At 38.3% G+C, this 16,403-nt stretch overlaps 1 protein-coding gene across 1 annotated transcript; it reads left to right on the forward strand.

Moving 5' to 3' along the window:
• Positions 1–389: 389 nt before the first annotated feature.
• On the forward strand, positions 390–4,545 carry LOC149211350 (disease resistance protein Roq1-like). The gene is made up of 4 exons (XM_089391467.1): positions 390–1,103; positions 1,223–2,312; positions 2,418–2,717; positions 2,825–4,545. Exons 1-4 carry the CDS (start codon positions 547–549, stop codon positions 4,259–4,261), a joined length of 3,384 nt encoding a protein of 1,127 aa, XP_089247593.1. The 5' UTR covers positions 390–546; the 3' UTR covers positions 4,262–4,545.
• The last annotated feature ends 11,858 nt before the right edge of the window (positions 4,546–16,403 follow it).

Here is a 16,403-nt window from a genome sequence, read left to right on the forward strand (position 1 = left end):
GTGATAGCGCTAAATCCATTCAACCCATAAAAAAAATTCAAATACTCCTATAAACAAACGCAACCCGTTACTTTCACCCACCCGCCAGCCAGAGATAAGCTACATGCAAAACACCTACACCGTACATGTAGCCAGACACAACGCCGTTCCTTTCATCCACCTGACAGAGATAAGCTACCTGCAAAACACCCACGCTCTTTGCATAAAGTTCTTTGAAAAAAGGCTGCCCAACCCAAGGTGCTCTTCGAACTTTCACGGTAAATGCGTGATGAGCGTACAGTGGCATGACTTTCGACCCCCCACACGTACACGAAAGTCGATGGTCTGTCTGCAAAAAGTGAGAAAGCGTGGTCTCTACGCTTAATGTGAAAACTACTTTTCCACTGTAAGAGCTCGTAAAAGTGGGGTGAAAAGGTTAAAAATTGGTCTTCCCTTCCCACAATCCTTGGCCATAGGTTGAAAAATTGCTCTGCTCTTCTCAGAATCCTAACTTATCTACTTCTCTGCAACTTTTATTCTCAACCCTATTTCTAATTCCATTTCCTGATGGCTGCCTCCACCTCCACGGCTGTTAAACAAACCAGCAATTACTACTATTACGATGTGTTTATTAACCATCGTGGACCCGATGCTAAGAGGACTTTCGCGAGCCATCTGTACCGTCGCCTTCTCTCACATGGACTGAGAGCTTTTTTGGACCAGTCGGAATTGCAACCAGGAGACTACTTCATTTCTCAAATAGAAGGTGCTATCCAAACCGCATCAGTACATGTGGCCATTTTTTCACCGAGATATGCAGAATCAAAATGGTGTTTAGATGAGCTGCTCCTTATGTTTAAATCGGGGTCTCCTATACTTCCAGTGTTTTACGGGGTCGAGCCGAGTGAGCTCAGGTGGACACGAGTCAATCCTAAGCTTAGTTGGGCACGAGTAAAAAATGGAGTTTATGCTCAAGCGCTACACGAACTTGAAAAGAAAACAACTTATGACTTTCAGACTCAAAAAGAAAAGCCCCGATATGATTCTGCTACCATTGAAAATTGGAGAGATGCTCTTTCTCGTGTTGCAGACATAAGTGGGTTAAGTCTGAAGGCGTTTAACAGGTGAGTACTCGAACTACCTTCCTCTTCTTTTTCTCTATGTTGAACCAATATGTAATGTGCATATGCAGATCAGAACATACTCTGATATTTTAGCTCAATTTTTATTTTGGTGTAAACAGCGACGAGGGGGAGCTGCTAGATAAAGTAGTTGAAAATGTTTTGAAAAGGGTTAAAAAAACACCGTTAAATGTGGCCAAATATCCAACTGGTTTGGATGAGAAAGTAAACGATTTTGAAACCACAGTATTAATGGAACAGCACATAGGAAAGGTTCAGGTAGTGGGTATCACTGGCTTGGGTGGAGTTGGAAAGACAACGTTGGCTAAAGAAATCTTCAATAGAAAGAGCTCAATTTACAATAAAACATGTTTTTTGTCCGATGTAAGAGAAAATGCCAAAACCTCCATACATTCCTTGGAGCAGAAACTTCTCAAGGGTTTGATTCAATTGGATCTGGATATAGACAACAGTCATCAAGGTACAGAGATGCTTCAGAAGCATCTCTCATCTTCTCAGGTTTTGCTAGTTTTAGATGATGTAGATCATGTGGATCAGGTTGATGCACTCTTGCCTGTACATGTCCTACGCCCTGATAGCTTAATTTTGATTACATCCAGGGATATGGACGTCCTTAGAAGGTCAGGAGTACAAGAGTCAAATATTTATAAATTGACTGGTCTTAATACACAACACTCCACAGAGCTATTTTGCTCGCATGCTTTCTGCCAGCCCCATCCAATATCAGAATTTGAGAGTCTTGTAGAAAGTTTTGTAAAGGCTTGCAATGGATTGCCTTTATCATTGAAAGTTTTTGGGGCACTCCTTTATAGAAATGGAGACAAATCTTACTGGGAAGACCAATTGGATAAACTCCAACGAATACTTCCCAGCGACATACAGAAGAGTCTAAAAATTAGTTACGACTCACTTGACAGACACGAGCAGCAGATATTTCTAGATATCGCCAGTTTTTTCATTGGAGAAAACAGGGATACCGCCATAAGAGTATGGGACGGATCCCATTGGAGTGGCTCACTGGGGTTTCGAACCCTACAAAACAAGTGTCTTGCGGAGGTTGACATTGAAAATAAGATAAGAATGCATGATCACTTGAGAGATATGGGCAGAGATCTTGTGGAGGCTTCAGGATTGCCGCGTTGTGTTAGGCTCCCAACAGAAGACATTGACGATTGGTTGCAGCCATCATCTGTAAGTAAATCATCAACCAATCCCCTATAGAATTCTTGCCATTAAATCTTCTAAATATTATCCAATAGAAATCTGTGTACAGTTTTTTAATTCTTCATACTACAGGAAGTAGCCGAAGTGCGAGGAATTAGGCTGCTTCCTAGTACAGAAAAAGATAATGGTGGTAATGGTGAGCATGCATCTTTTCCGTTGCCACATCTTCATATGAGGAAGTTGCAACTTCTTGATGCCAAAGATGGTTTCTTGGAACGCATTTTGAGAAGGGTGCATTCTCCAAATCTCCTATATCTCCGCTGGATGAATTTTCCCTACTCTTCCCTGGTTACCTGGATTCCAATGAAACATTTAAGGGCATTGGAAGTGCAGGGAAAAGAATTGAAAACACTGTGGGAAAAAGAATCGCAGGTAAATAGAAAATTTTGAGATAAAGTTTGTGTTTAAATCTGTGTCAAAATGGAGTCCAAAGGTTTTGTATATCATAATCATTGAGATGTCTTGTGAATCTTTCGCAGGCGCCTTTGCAGTTGCGAGAGTTAATGATTAATGCTCCCCTTTCAAAGTTTCCAGAGTCAATAGGGAATATGAAGTACCTTGAACGTATATGCTTCAGCTTGAGAGAGGAGAATAATGTCGAAACATTGCCCGAAGAATTTTGTAATCTGCAGTTTCTGCAGGACTTGGTGCTAACACACTGTTCAAAATTGAAATCACTGCCAGATAGCTTTGGTAGCTTAACTAACCTCCAACAAGTCAATCTGTCTTATTGTGGCACTTTGGAAAGGCTTCCAAAATCCTTCGGGAATTTAACTAGGCTCAAGTATCTGAATTTGTCTCACTGCTCAAATTTGGCCATCTCCAGTGAAACGCTTGGAAATATTAGCAAGCTTGTGTACTTAAATCTTAACTTCTGTAAAAAAATCGAAGTTTTGCCACCCCAAGTTGCCAGTCAATTGTGCCTGGAAGAATTATTTTTGATGGGCACAAACTTAAAACAATTGCCAAGTGCAATTGGAGAGTTGATTGATTTGGAATTTCTGGAATTAGGAAGCCCTTTGCTGGAAACGCTGCCGCCTTCACTTGGTGAATTAAGGAATTTGAAGCAATTGAACCTTCGGGATTGCAAGGCAATGAAATGTTTGCCGGATTCCTTTAGACAATTAATTCAGTTGGGTAAATTAGTACTCGACTGTCCCATAAGCCAGCTGCCATTTAGAAGAGTTGAAGGAGAAAGAGACAGTTTAATAGAATCAACAGGCCAGAGAACATGCAGTAATTTGGGCTCTTCAGTTGACAAATGCATATTTCGACTCCAACACATAAGACTGTACAACACACAAATATCAGAGGTATCATTTGGTGAAGGTTTGTTCCCCAACCTTGAACATCTTCATATAAGCTTTTGCCATTATTTGGAGAAGGTTGCAACATTGCCAAATGCACTCCTAGAGTTGGAATTGATTGATTGTAATAATTTGAAGAAAATAGAAGGGCTTGGTGGTCTTGCAAAACTTAGGGAGTTGGTGATTAAAAGGTGCAACGTGGAGGAGCTGACAAGCATTGAAACTTTGGTATCTTTGCACCAGTTGTACTTAGGTGACTGTGTAATGCTGAAAAGCATACAGGGGCTGGAGCAGCTCACAAAACTTAGATTGCTATATGTTAATGATTGCTCTGAATTAGAAAAGTTGCCAGGGGTTGAACAGTTGAGCTCATTAGAGGAGCTGCACGCATACGGATGTGTGAAGCTAAAAAGCATCCGAGGGTTAGCAAAGCTGACAAATCTAAGAATACTAGATGTTAATGACTGCTCTGAATTACAAGAGTTGGAAGGTGTTGAATATTGCATGGCGTTGGAATGCCTTACTGCCTCTAGGTGTCCCAGCCTGCAGTGGGATGACAACATAGTGGAACAGTTGTGCCAACGAGTGAAGCAGATTGACATTTGGTGAAGGAAAGCAGAAGGAGGCAATTGTGCAATGCAAGTACAATGAAACTACAATTTTAATTGTTGTCCCTGATTTGCATTAATTTCAGTTTGTGTCTACCCTGTTCAGTGTATAGCTCTCTGGAAGTTTCAGGTACGAAAATGTGGAGGCAGAGGACTCCTCATGGATGGTACAGAGGTAAATGTTGTGTAAAAACTAGTCTATAACTAATGTATCCACTAGTTACAGTTGAGCTATGTGCCAAAGTAGAAATTCAATTTCACCGTGTAATATACATGTATTACCATCACAAACTGTCTGGCACACTTGTTCGATTTCTCGATTTCTACTAATTTTGGAAATAGATCGATAATACCATCCATCAGTTATTTTCAAAAGTAAATATGATGAGAGTTATGGGCGCACAAGAAATGGCTTTGACAAATAAATTTATATATTTAATGCAAGGAAATAAAAAATAAACATGTGGATTTAAACATAGTACTTTGTTAGGCGTCGAAAGAAGTATTCATTTGCTGAGATTTAGTTGTTGTATATTATGATTTTGGTCTGGTTTTAGTTATTATGGTAAATGTTTTAGTTATTATGACAATCATTATATTTAATTTAGTATAGATTTATTTTTAGATTTAAGCATGAAAATTGTTTTTTGAGTTTGCACATTTAGAAAGTTGATTACTATAGATACTCGAAAATGAGTTTAAAATGAGTTTAGATCGAAAATGAGTTTAAAATGAGTTTAGATAAATTTTGATATTGCTTAATAATATTATTTATATGTATATATGTTTCTCATTTTTATATATAGATTTTTTATTTTATTTTTAATATTATTAAAAATCTGATAATATACATTTTTCTTTACTAGATAATTTTATAATTTAATTTTTAAAATTATATATATATATATATATATAAAAGTAATTTCTAATTATAAGTTTATTAGTTTTTTGGTAGGTAGTGGAATGTCTTTTCATATTTAAAAACAAAAATATATCATCTGATTAGTTGGTCAGACTAGAAACCAGATCAACTATAGTAAAACCATGTTTTTATTAATGTTTTGTTTATCACATTATTCACATTCTTCTGTGCTTTCCTTGTGGACCATATAGATCTTATATTGAAGATGTCTAATCCTTCGAGCTAGTTTGAACACTTGACCTTATCGGGATACTTTTATTATATATAACAAAAATATCACAACAAGAGTAAAATAAGTTTATTAGTTAAATTTATTAAGTTTTTATATGTTTATTAAGTATATTATATGAATATTATGATTAAAAACTAAATTAAAAGCTTATGGGAATAAAATTGATTAAATTTGAAGTTCATAGAATTTTACTTTAATGTTGACAAACTTCAAGCCCAACATAAACAAACCAAACATGAATAATTTAACAAAATTCCTCCAAACTATTATTGAAATTTTATTCAAGTTGGTTAGAAAATAGCAAGAAATTAAAATATATATATATAAAATAAAACAATAAAATCTTAAAGGCTAAAACATTCTTGCTTAAAAAAAATAAAAATCCAAGTTGTCTTGTCATGTTTAAATGTCAAACTTGACAACGAAGGAGAGACCAATATAAGTTGAATTAATTTTGGAAAGATATTGAGACTTGTTTATGTAGAGTATGACTTATTTTTTAATAATATTTTTCGTTTGTTTTTGTTTATTTTATCTTTATCTTCACAATTTTAATATGTTAATTTTTTATTTATACCATACACACTTTATATATTTATAATAGAAATGTAATATTTCAATCAAATATAAAGTTAAATATATAAAAGAAAGATGTGTAAATTTAAAAAAATATTTGAACCCTTAAATTTGTTCTCATTTATTATTTTTGAATATGCATATACTTTTTATATATACAAACCCACTTGAATAATATAAATTTATCTATTTATAAACAATTATAATAGAAAGGTAAGATTTCAATAAAATATAAAAGTTAAATATGTATTGTGCATCTGTTCCTTAGCCTACTCTTTATCTTCTCCTTGGTGAATTATACTTGTTACAACTATCAGTGCTTCTCCCCTCATTTCTTAAGCCTAGGGAAGCCAAGCAAAATTACCCTAGAGAGCCTTTATGAATACATTGAATTTTTAGAAAAACAAAAATAGAAAGAGAAACACAATATAAATAAGATCTCTCTACAAAACTTATAGAACATAAAATCCAATTATCTACGATGTTTAACAATAGTTGCAATGCATTAGAATGTATAATAATAGCATTAGAGATTGAAATTCAATGATTGAAAGATGGGATGCAAGAAATTAACTAATTCTTCGAGATGTGTATAGTGGTCTCAAAGCATTGTTAAAGTATAAACTCCATGTTTGTGTGGTGTGTGGAAGAATCCCAACTATTCATCGTTCATTTGCTAAAGCATTCGAAGAGCATGAGGGATATAATCAACACTGGTGAAGTGCAATGGGAAAAAATTTGTAAGTAAACACCATTATCGCACATTATGGCTCAGATCTGACATGGAAAGCTAACAACATCGTATGTTGTCAAAGTGTATGAAGATAAGGTTAGTTACTAAGCCTGCTTTATCAGATCCCTTGAAACTTTTTATTCTGGGTATTCCGGGTAAATGAAGGACATTAAAGAGGATTTTTTTAACTTGGTTTTGGGTCTCGAGAAGACCTGCTCAACCTCTGTTATCGGGAAAACTAGTGTCCATTCAGAGCTGCGAGTCCCACTAAGATGGATAGCTATCTTAGAAACAAACAAACTAAAGTTACTTGTGTTTTCCTTTATGAGAGATAGATGAGAGAGAAACAGAGAGTACCAACCTCAGTCTTTCTCTTGTCTCCTTGTTTGTTTCCTCCCTCCTTTGACAAAGCTTCACCACTCCTTCCTCACTTGTCCCACTTAAAGAACACCTGTAGAGCCAAAGCAGCATAATACCATCAAAGCATAGAGATCTATAACCATAAACAATGTAGGATTAGATGTATATTAACCATACTAATGCATACACCAATACAAGATTTAGAAATATACAAGTATATGGAGAAAAATTCAAATAACTTTATTGATAGAAGTAGTATAAGAGAGGATTACAACCCAGCGGTCTGATCCAGCGCCATCCTCTCAGCATGAAAGCCCTCTTCACCTCATGAAAATCTAGATCACCCAACACTACAATGTTTCATAGAGAAACCAACAACACTTCCTTACAAAATACAAAATTCCATCCTTTGGATCTCTAGGATGAGGGATCCATATATAGATATTTTCAGGTGGGTGAGTCAGATTCTGGGATTTTGATTAGTGTCATTTCACTGATAGTTCTTGCTTCCACTTGGAGATTTCATGATCTCTTATTCGTCCCTGGGCGAATTCAGAGAGGCAAGTGTCAAATGAGCAGTTTCTAGAAGATTCTTTGGGTTTCCACCTAGCAAACTGCTTCCGCCATTTGTCTGCTCTCGCTCATCGCACCCTACAAAAGGGATTTTCACTATGCATAGTACCCTTTGCATGTGCCAGGTGAGATACATCACACCCTCAGCATGGAGCAGCCTGTATGGTCCAGTTTTGACTAGTTCTGAGCAGTTTTTCAGGGAGAACTTATGGGAAATGATGTAATCAGCTGACCTTGTTACTTTAGGGTATGAAACAACACTTTTAGGGGTTTATAAGCCCTTGGTTTATGGACATATGTGATTGGGGTTGTACTGCCCAAATATGTCTATAACAGTTGCCCCCTAAAGCATGAGGTTGTAAATCTTCTGATGTCGAGTGAAATGCTTTATCATGAGGATTCGAGGTTTTTCGAACTAGAAGGTGGCCTGTAATAAGATACAATACAATAAATTTTCTTCATAATATTTTCATGATCTAGCTGAGGCGGGCATTCCCATGCTCAACTTTATAAATTCATTTTCATGTACATAGGACAGACAACCATCTGTGTGGCAGATTGATGATTCTGGTAGAGCCATCATCGCTTGGATTGGATGATTATATGTGCAGCTATGATGTACATTTGATGTCTTTATTTTCCTGAATATATCACAGCCCGGATGGATGAAACTAGATCTGGGGTCTTCAAACTTGTTCAATCTTCGCCCGGAGTACAAGTCGATCCATGTGAAAAGATGTTCTGGTGTCGAATATGGAAAGATGTCAGCTTATTACCAACTAATGATGTAAGCTGTTAACAGGCATGAGAGGAATCACCGATAATGATAATGACCCTCAAGGTACTGCAGTACAATTCACGTGTTGTAAATACATGAGTCGATGTCGAACACCACACAAAATCTTTCGATTGAAGGCCATTGATGTAAACATGTCGCTAGAAGTGAAAAACTTGCCATTGAGGCATGCAAGCTTCAAAGTACTGAAAGGGTTGTTCCTAAGTCGACTTCTTGGATAATGAGCTGATGTCAAAAAGAAGTGACCCGTCGTAGGATGGCCTTAATGAATCCCACATCTACGACACAGAACAAAGCAAATGATTTTATGGAGGTGAAAACGATTTGATGATACAAGGTTTAGGGTGGTGGTCATGAAAAATGGAGAGTGAAGGTATTGCAGTGGATGAGGCGTAAGCTGGGTTGGTGAATTCTCTGAGCGACTTCTCTTGAACATATCGACAACACTGAAAATGGATCGGTAGCGTTAACCCCAAAAATGGATGGTACGGAGTGTTACACAGTAATTTGTCACTGTCTTCATCCCAATCTTCCTACTGTGTCATGTGTCCAAGTCATACATGCTCATATTAGACAAATGCTCTCTAATGTTGCCAAATGACCCACTTTTCCTAAGTTATCTGTCTCATTGTGTCTGTTGGCTAAAGAAGCGTGCTGAAGGGCACTCTTAAACAATCTAGAAGCGTTTCCATCACGGAAGTACAACTGATTCCCACGATGGTCCGATTTTATGTGCCAGCGTGAGGTCGCTTGCAATCCTCAACGATGACCTGACTAGCTACGTTATTCAATAGCGATGTCAGCGCAGAAGATTAGTTATGTACCCGCGATGATCCAGATTGGGCGAGTTTGTTCCAACAGTCGGCCTTCCAGATGACTCCAGACCTGGTTGTTGGCATAGTTTATATCGCCCTCCTTTCTCTGGCATGGCTGTTGTGTCATTTGTGCTACCTTCCTTGGAGATAGGCTCACTCTTCCACCTTTCATGGAGACTCCTTCTCCTATTTAAACTCTCACCATTGCTATGTGCTGCTAGTTTTTGGAATGGCTGTTGATAGTTGGCTAGTGGAGCAGTGCTGTTAGTATTTGTGAGTTTGCTAGATAGCTGGTGTGAGTGTGAAAAGTGTGGGATTGTTGATAGCTTGAGGAAGGTTGTGAAGTGCCCTTAATCTTGTGTAAAAATTGTGAGTGAGAGAGACTTGTATGTTGGGAGATCCATCTTCAAAGAGTGAATGCTTGAGGAACACGCTGGCTAGATCCCTCTGAGAAGGCTTGTGACGTCAAGACTTTCGTTGTAAGCTTACTCTTATTTCATTATTAATGCAATCTGTCGGCTAGATAAGTCGTTCTTGCGGACAAGACCGACCTCCCTAGTATCTAATGATATCTAGCGACAAGCAAACCAAACAAATTCTATCTTTATCTAAATATGCAATTTATAGATAAAGGAAAACAAGTGTTTTAGGCCTACCTTGGGTCCAATACAAGTTTGTGGAAGCCACGCTCTGTTGATCCAAATGAGCTCCCTTGTGAAGAATCTGCAAACACAAACAAGCACACACATTAAATAGCACCTGCAAAGCCAATATATAAAGCATATTTATCAAGATGATCAAGGAATTCATGAAACAAATCACATAAGACAATTTGTTGAGAAAAATGAATCTGATTGTATTAACTTTAATCAAAGAAAAACTTTACAACCTTAGTGCTTTGATGTTGTACAAGCTCCTCCCAAGGTCTAGCAAGAATCTCCTCTACTTTGACAAGTTTCACTCTCTTCCCAATGAATCCAAAAGGTATGTAATCTCTCCTCTCAAGCTTAACTAGGAAGTCTCAATTCTAACAGCATTTACCCTAAAAAATGTTCAGCTTCTAACCTCCCTAGCAACCAGCCCAGTGCCTTAATTTATAGTGCAATGGAGGGAAGTTACTAGGTCCACCTTCAAAGGGATAAAGCCCTCCTTCAAAGGGATAAGCTCCTCTCATGAAGGGATTAGCTCCTTTAGTTTTGGGATGCATGAACCACCTAGGAGTGAACCATCCACGTCAAGATTCCTTCTAGAATCATCCAGAATTAACCACAAGTGAGTTTTTAAGAATAAACTTGCGCCTTTTTTACTTTCATAGGGGTTTGCACCCACTCCTTTAGAGACAGAGCGGGTAGGTCCGTAGGTAACATGACCATGGGGTGCGGGACTGCAGGTAACAGTAAGAGAAAGTGCAGAACCAGAGCTTTATTGATTTTTAAGGACTTTCTCTCATTTTCAAAGCTTGACATGAAGAGCTGAGGTTTGAGACTTGCTAAGGAGGATAGTATGAATGATGATAGACCCATACTGACTGCAAATAGTCATGGTGACAATATTTTGTGTAACAGATTGCCCCCTAGAGTGTGAAGTCTGTAGTAGATGAGGATTTCATTTATCATATAAGAAGAGTGAAGTACTTTATCATTTCGAGGATCATCTTGTGGAGAACCCGGTTGGAACCTGTAAAAACATTCAATGCAAAATATATATATGAGATCATATCATCGCTGATGTAGGCATTCCCATACTCAGATCAAAACTGACTAGAAAACTAACTACTGCTTTGATATAGGAATGATCTTGTAATACATCACAAGTAAAGACACATGTAGACACAGTATGGACGCAGCCATGTGTTTATGAATAGTTCACTGTATAATGAATACAAAATTCCTCGCAGCCTGGATGGTGGAAACTAGATCCAGGGTCTTGATTTCTACTTCTCGAAATAGTACGATTCTATCCATGTGAAGGAATGTGTTGAAGTCGAACATGGTAGAAACCACTTGATTACCCGTCAATCATGTAAACTATTAACAAGTGTGAGAGAAACCACCAGTAATGTCAGTGGCTTTCAAAGTACTTAGTACAATCCATGAGATGTGAATAGATGTGTTGATGTTGAACATGTCATGGAATCATTTGATCAAAGGTCAATGATGCAACCTATCGTCGAAGGCGAGAAACCTGCCATTGAGGCATGCAGATCCCAAGGTACTGATGATTTCTAGATCATCTTTCTAGATAATGAGCTGAAGTCGATAGAAAGTGATCCGTCGTAGGCAAGCCCACAACCCGAAATCATAGATCAAGTTTGAAGAAATTTAGTTGCAAGGACTGACTCGGGGATGGTAAAGATGGATGACAGATATTTTGCAGATGAATGGTTTATTTGCACTGACCTCTTGAACACATAGCGACACAGCAGATGGTTTGGTGACAATTGACCCAAAGTTAATACCCAGAAATCGGCTGAAGACTTTCAATATGGTTTGATCAACTGTTAGGCAAAGGATTTCCCAACCCAGGTGCATAAAAGTGTCGTGTTCAAGAGTGGTTACAAAGTATGACAAACAGGCTCATTTTTCTCTCCTTTCCCCCACCATTTCTGGCAAGTACCTCTTTATTTTTGACAAGCTTGAGGAGGATAACATTTGCTTGATTATAAGCTCATCCTTTGGATGAGTCCAACTTAGTTTAAATTAGAACCCTAAGAAGGAGTGGTCCGTTCCTGTTTGTATTTGAACAGGTCCTTTACTGTTAAATTTTAACAAGTCCAGTATAGGAGAAACTCGGCGTTTTTCAATTTTAGAGAGTCTGAAAAAAACTTAAGAAGACTCCATGGTTGTCATTTTTCGTAAATTTGTGTCTCCCAAGCCCGAAAAAGTATAAACTAATACTTGAGAGAACCGTTTGATCATTACGACCAAGGAGTACTTTTCATAATTAGTGCCTCTGATCCGAAAACGTAAAAAAGCGATCAATGACACGTCGTTTTATAACCAATATCGAATTTGAAACGACAAAAATCCAACAATCTTTTCATGTTTTTACGGTCAGAAAAGGGTTGTAAGTGGACAGTGTTTTTAGTTCCATTTTAATGAGCTTAAAAAGAAAAACTCGGCAATCTTTTCATGTTTTAGGAGTCAGAAAAGAGCTTAAAGGTGACTCTAATGTTTTTTGTCAAAAATGACCAATTTTGCCTGAAAAATCCGTTATCCTGCACAAAAACTCAAACATTACTCATACCTGTTTAAAATGGATAAAAGCGCTTCAAAAGCTACCTCTTTAAAGTGAAAAATAAACTAATTAAAAATTCATTTATTCAAAAAAACTTATAAAAAGGGCTTTTGTAAATTCATTTTTACCATTTGACTTTAGAGTGAGAAAAGAGAGCTTTTGGTAAGAAACTTCCCGTGAAGATTGCGGAAAATCCGTCCGTTGGAATCGAATGCTATCTCCTCCAGGTAATCCACATCATCTTACTCCATTTTATCCGTTTGAAAATTGTTTTTAGGGTTTTATTTTGTTTTTTTGGAAATTTCTAGGTTAAAACCCGCACGCGGGGGTCCGCAGGCATAGCACAGGAAACCTGCGGACCCCGAATTTTTCGTAAAAGGAAAAAAGTCAGGGGTCTGCACCTGCCGTGAAGGAAAGTTGCGAACCCACGCACTGTCTCTAACAGAGAGGGTGCGGTCCCCACAGCAAAGGTTTTTAAACCTAAATTTTTCAAATTCCACCCAAAAATTTTGATTTTAAATATTCTAATCCGCCTTTTTATTGAATGTAGGGTATACATCATGCTTGATTGGCAGGAACGGGAGCACGAGGATGTGGATCTCGCTGCGATTAATCATCAACCTTCAATTGATGCATTGAAGGCATGCGGTTTATAAAAATTCTGGGCCATACCTGGCATGAGGGCCCAAGTGGACTTTTTGCAATGGCTGGTAGACAGATGGAATATACAGGACCAGTGCTTCTTTATTGGTGGTAACCAACTCGAAATGGAGCCGGAAGACATTTACTTTTTGACTGGTTTGCCTAAGAGAGGTGAACATTTGACTCTATTCGGGACTAGGCCAGGTGGCCAGTCTGTCGATAGCCTTCGGCTAGAGTTTTGTAACGACCAAACTAGAGACAAAGGGATTGATATCAAAAACATATTCCTTCCTGAGCTCAAAGTGATTGCGTTTACTGTTACCAGGCTCTGCGGAAGCGCAACACTACATATAGCCACTGGATCCCAAATGCGGATGGCAGTAGACTGCTTTCGAGGCACCATCTTCAACTGGTGCGAGGCTGTGTTGGCTAATATAAAAGGCCAACTGACTAGAGCAAAGAACGGACAACTAAAGACTTTTGGATATGGTGCTTTAGTTGTGAGCTTTGGTCTAGAGAGGGTTCCAATGTTGGTCCCACAACATCTCACTGTTGGAGCTGGAATTCCCCGAGAGCCCAAACTGATGTGTTGGGTTGCAGTTATGGCTCGTCATCCTGAGGAGGGAACATAAGTCATTCGATTCACTCCTGAGTATTTTCATTGGTTGGAGAACCAAGTTTTTGCTATTCAGGACTTTCCTTATGCTGGGGTAGATTATCGTGGTGACCCAGACATGGCTCTTCCACCAGGAGAGCAATGGGATGACTCAGGTAAAATCATTTTCAAAATTTTCTAATTTAATTTTTTTGTTTTGTTTTTATCTCGTCCCAAAATTGATAGTAAAAGTTTCAAATGCAGATGTAGGTCCACGGCGACCAGCCACTCTCCAGCCCTATGAGAGGAAACAGCTAGCTGCAGTAGCACTAGCCCCACAGGACGAATCTACAGAGACCTTGGCCGAATTGGAGAGTCATCTAGAGCGTTTGACAGCAGACATTCCGAAGACCAGCATAGATGACATTCCTCTTAGGCTACAACGCTATGTGATTGGGGTCCCAGGGCCTTTAAGGAGGTTCCTTTGTAGGGTTGCTCGTACAATGGTTTCTTATCGTGATCATCACTAGTGATAGGATGATCGCCTGCTGTAGACACATATGACATTTTTTGCTTTTTGTACTATCATTTTTGCCGATCATAAGGTGTTTCTCAACCTATGATCGAAGACGATGTATATTTGACACACTTCTGTGCTATACTATATCACTATTACCGGCTTATCTTGTAAAACATGTTATGGAATGTTCTTAAATTTACTTGTATGATTATTGCAAATGTCTACTTAACATTCGAGAAGCAATCGCATCTACTAATGTATTTAAATATCTTGGAATATGCTGATATTCAATATAGTCAAATTCACGTTCCAAGAGATGAACTCTCAAAAATAATCTCAATAACACTGGATTTCTAATGGCATATACTCTATTAAGTTGTAATACAACGAGTTCAAAATCTAATCTCACTATCAAACTTCGAATCCCAAATGAGATAGATTCAGATAATAACTCAATCACTACATTATATTCGGCAATGTTGTTCGGTGTTTGATCGAGGCTTACCCCATGCATAGATACCAACTCGTCAGAGGGCGAATAGATAACCCAAGCTACAAAAGAAATGTTCCGTGTATTACGACAAGCACCATTAGCAAAACCAACGTATGTTTGGAGAGGCGTCGACATCTGCAATATCAAGAGTAAAATCAAGATAAGTAGGAATAATGACAAAAAACACTCTCTAATCTAAGCACACTTTTTAATCTAAAACACGCCAGCTAGAAAGAAAACTAACCTAACTAAAAATCTCCACACCCAGATTTAAGCATAATACCTCTTCAGGTAAAGACCATTTCTGGGTTTACCTAAAGAGACCCTGTCAAAGTCTACCAATTCATAGGCCCCTTTTGCCAGCTTTCGCTTAACAACATAAGGACCATGCCACATGGGTATGAATATTCTAGCGCTTAATTTATCATTTGCTTGATCGTACAATAAGACTAGGTCTCCTTCCGAAAAATTACGAGGGGTAACATTTCGATCATACTGAGCTTTAATACGTTTGGCATGAGTTTCGATTGCTAATGCAGCATCACGTCGATTCTCATCTAGCTGAGCCAAGTACAACAAACGTTTTTCCTCTTCGGAAGTGGCTTGAAGTAATTCAATGGCCATTTGCAATGACTGGATTTCGCATTCAATGGGTAACATAGCTTCCAGACCATAAACTAGGTTGAAAGGAGTGAAACCGGTTGACGTTTTTACTGAGGTTCGATACGCTCAAAGCGCTGAAAATAGCATGTTATGCCAATTCGACCTATGAATCCCAATGATTCGTTAGATCATGATGACTAGAACTTTGTTGATGGCTTCAACCAGACCATTAGCCTGTGGATAATATGGAGTTGAACTATCGTGATGCATGCCAAGTTGGTCTATAAGTTCAGTCATCGTAATGTTTCGAAAATGATGCCCATGATCAGTGATAATCGCTTGTGGAACACCAAACCTAGCAATTATATGATTGAACACGAAAATCGCAGCAGTTTTGCTGTCTGCCTCAAATGTAGGCATTGCCTCGGCCCACTTGGTAAAGTAATCTACCGCAAGGATGATATACGCATGCCCCCCGGCCGAGTGAGGGTTACATGTAATAAAATCGATACCCCATTTCGCAAAAGGACCAACGAAAATTATAGGGTGGAGAGGAGTAGGTGGAGCGCACATCTTTCGATCAAAAATTTGGCAGTTGTGGCATTTTCGGACCGCGTTAATACAATCTTTAAACAAAGACGGCCAGAAATAGCCAGCGCAATATCTTTTTGGGCTATGGAAAACCTAGACATATGACCGCCACACGCTCTAGAGTGACAGTCATTTAGAACCCTTTCAGCTTCCTCATGAGTTAAACAACGTCGGAAAACAGAGTCCGCCCCACGATGATAAAGTGTATCTCCAATAATTTTGAATTATTGGGATTGGAATCGTATTTTCCGACGTTCTGATCTTGAAATTTCTGGCCGAAAGGATTGGGTCTGGAGATAAACGATGATATCTCCATACCATGGATCTAAAGTGTTGATTATAAACAAGGATTCGTCCGCAATGGGCTCCTCCGCCACAGTTTCCGTGTCAGCACACGGGAAGTCACACATCAACTCCGCAAAAACTAAAGATTTCTTTGACTTAGACTTTTCAAA

This window comes from Pinus tabuliformis, chromosome 1_1, assembly GCF_031772625.1.
Source record: "Pinus tabuliformis cultivar Carrire ecotype Pingquan chromosome 1_1, CPIR1, whole genome shotgun sequence".
Lineage (NCBI taxonomy): Eukaryota > Viridiplantae > Streptophyta > Pinopsida > Pinales > Pinaceae > Pinus > Pinus tabuliformis.

Excerpts from the sequence above, each read along its gene's own strand:
- LOC149211350 (XM_089391467.1), top strand. The coding sequence starts at position 547 with ATGGCTGCCTCCACCTCCACGGCTGTTAAACAAACCAGCAATTACTAC. Across the intron at positions 2,313-2,417 it reads ATTGGTTGCAGCCATCATCT|GAAGTAGCCGAAGTGCGAGG; the intron begins GTAAGTAAATCA and ends TTCATACTACAG. Across the intron at positions 2,718-2,824 it reads TGTGGGAAAAAGAATCGCAG|GCGCCTTTGCAGTTGCGAGA; the intron begins GTAAATAGAAAA and ends AATCTTTCGCAG.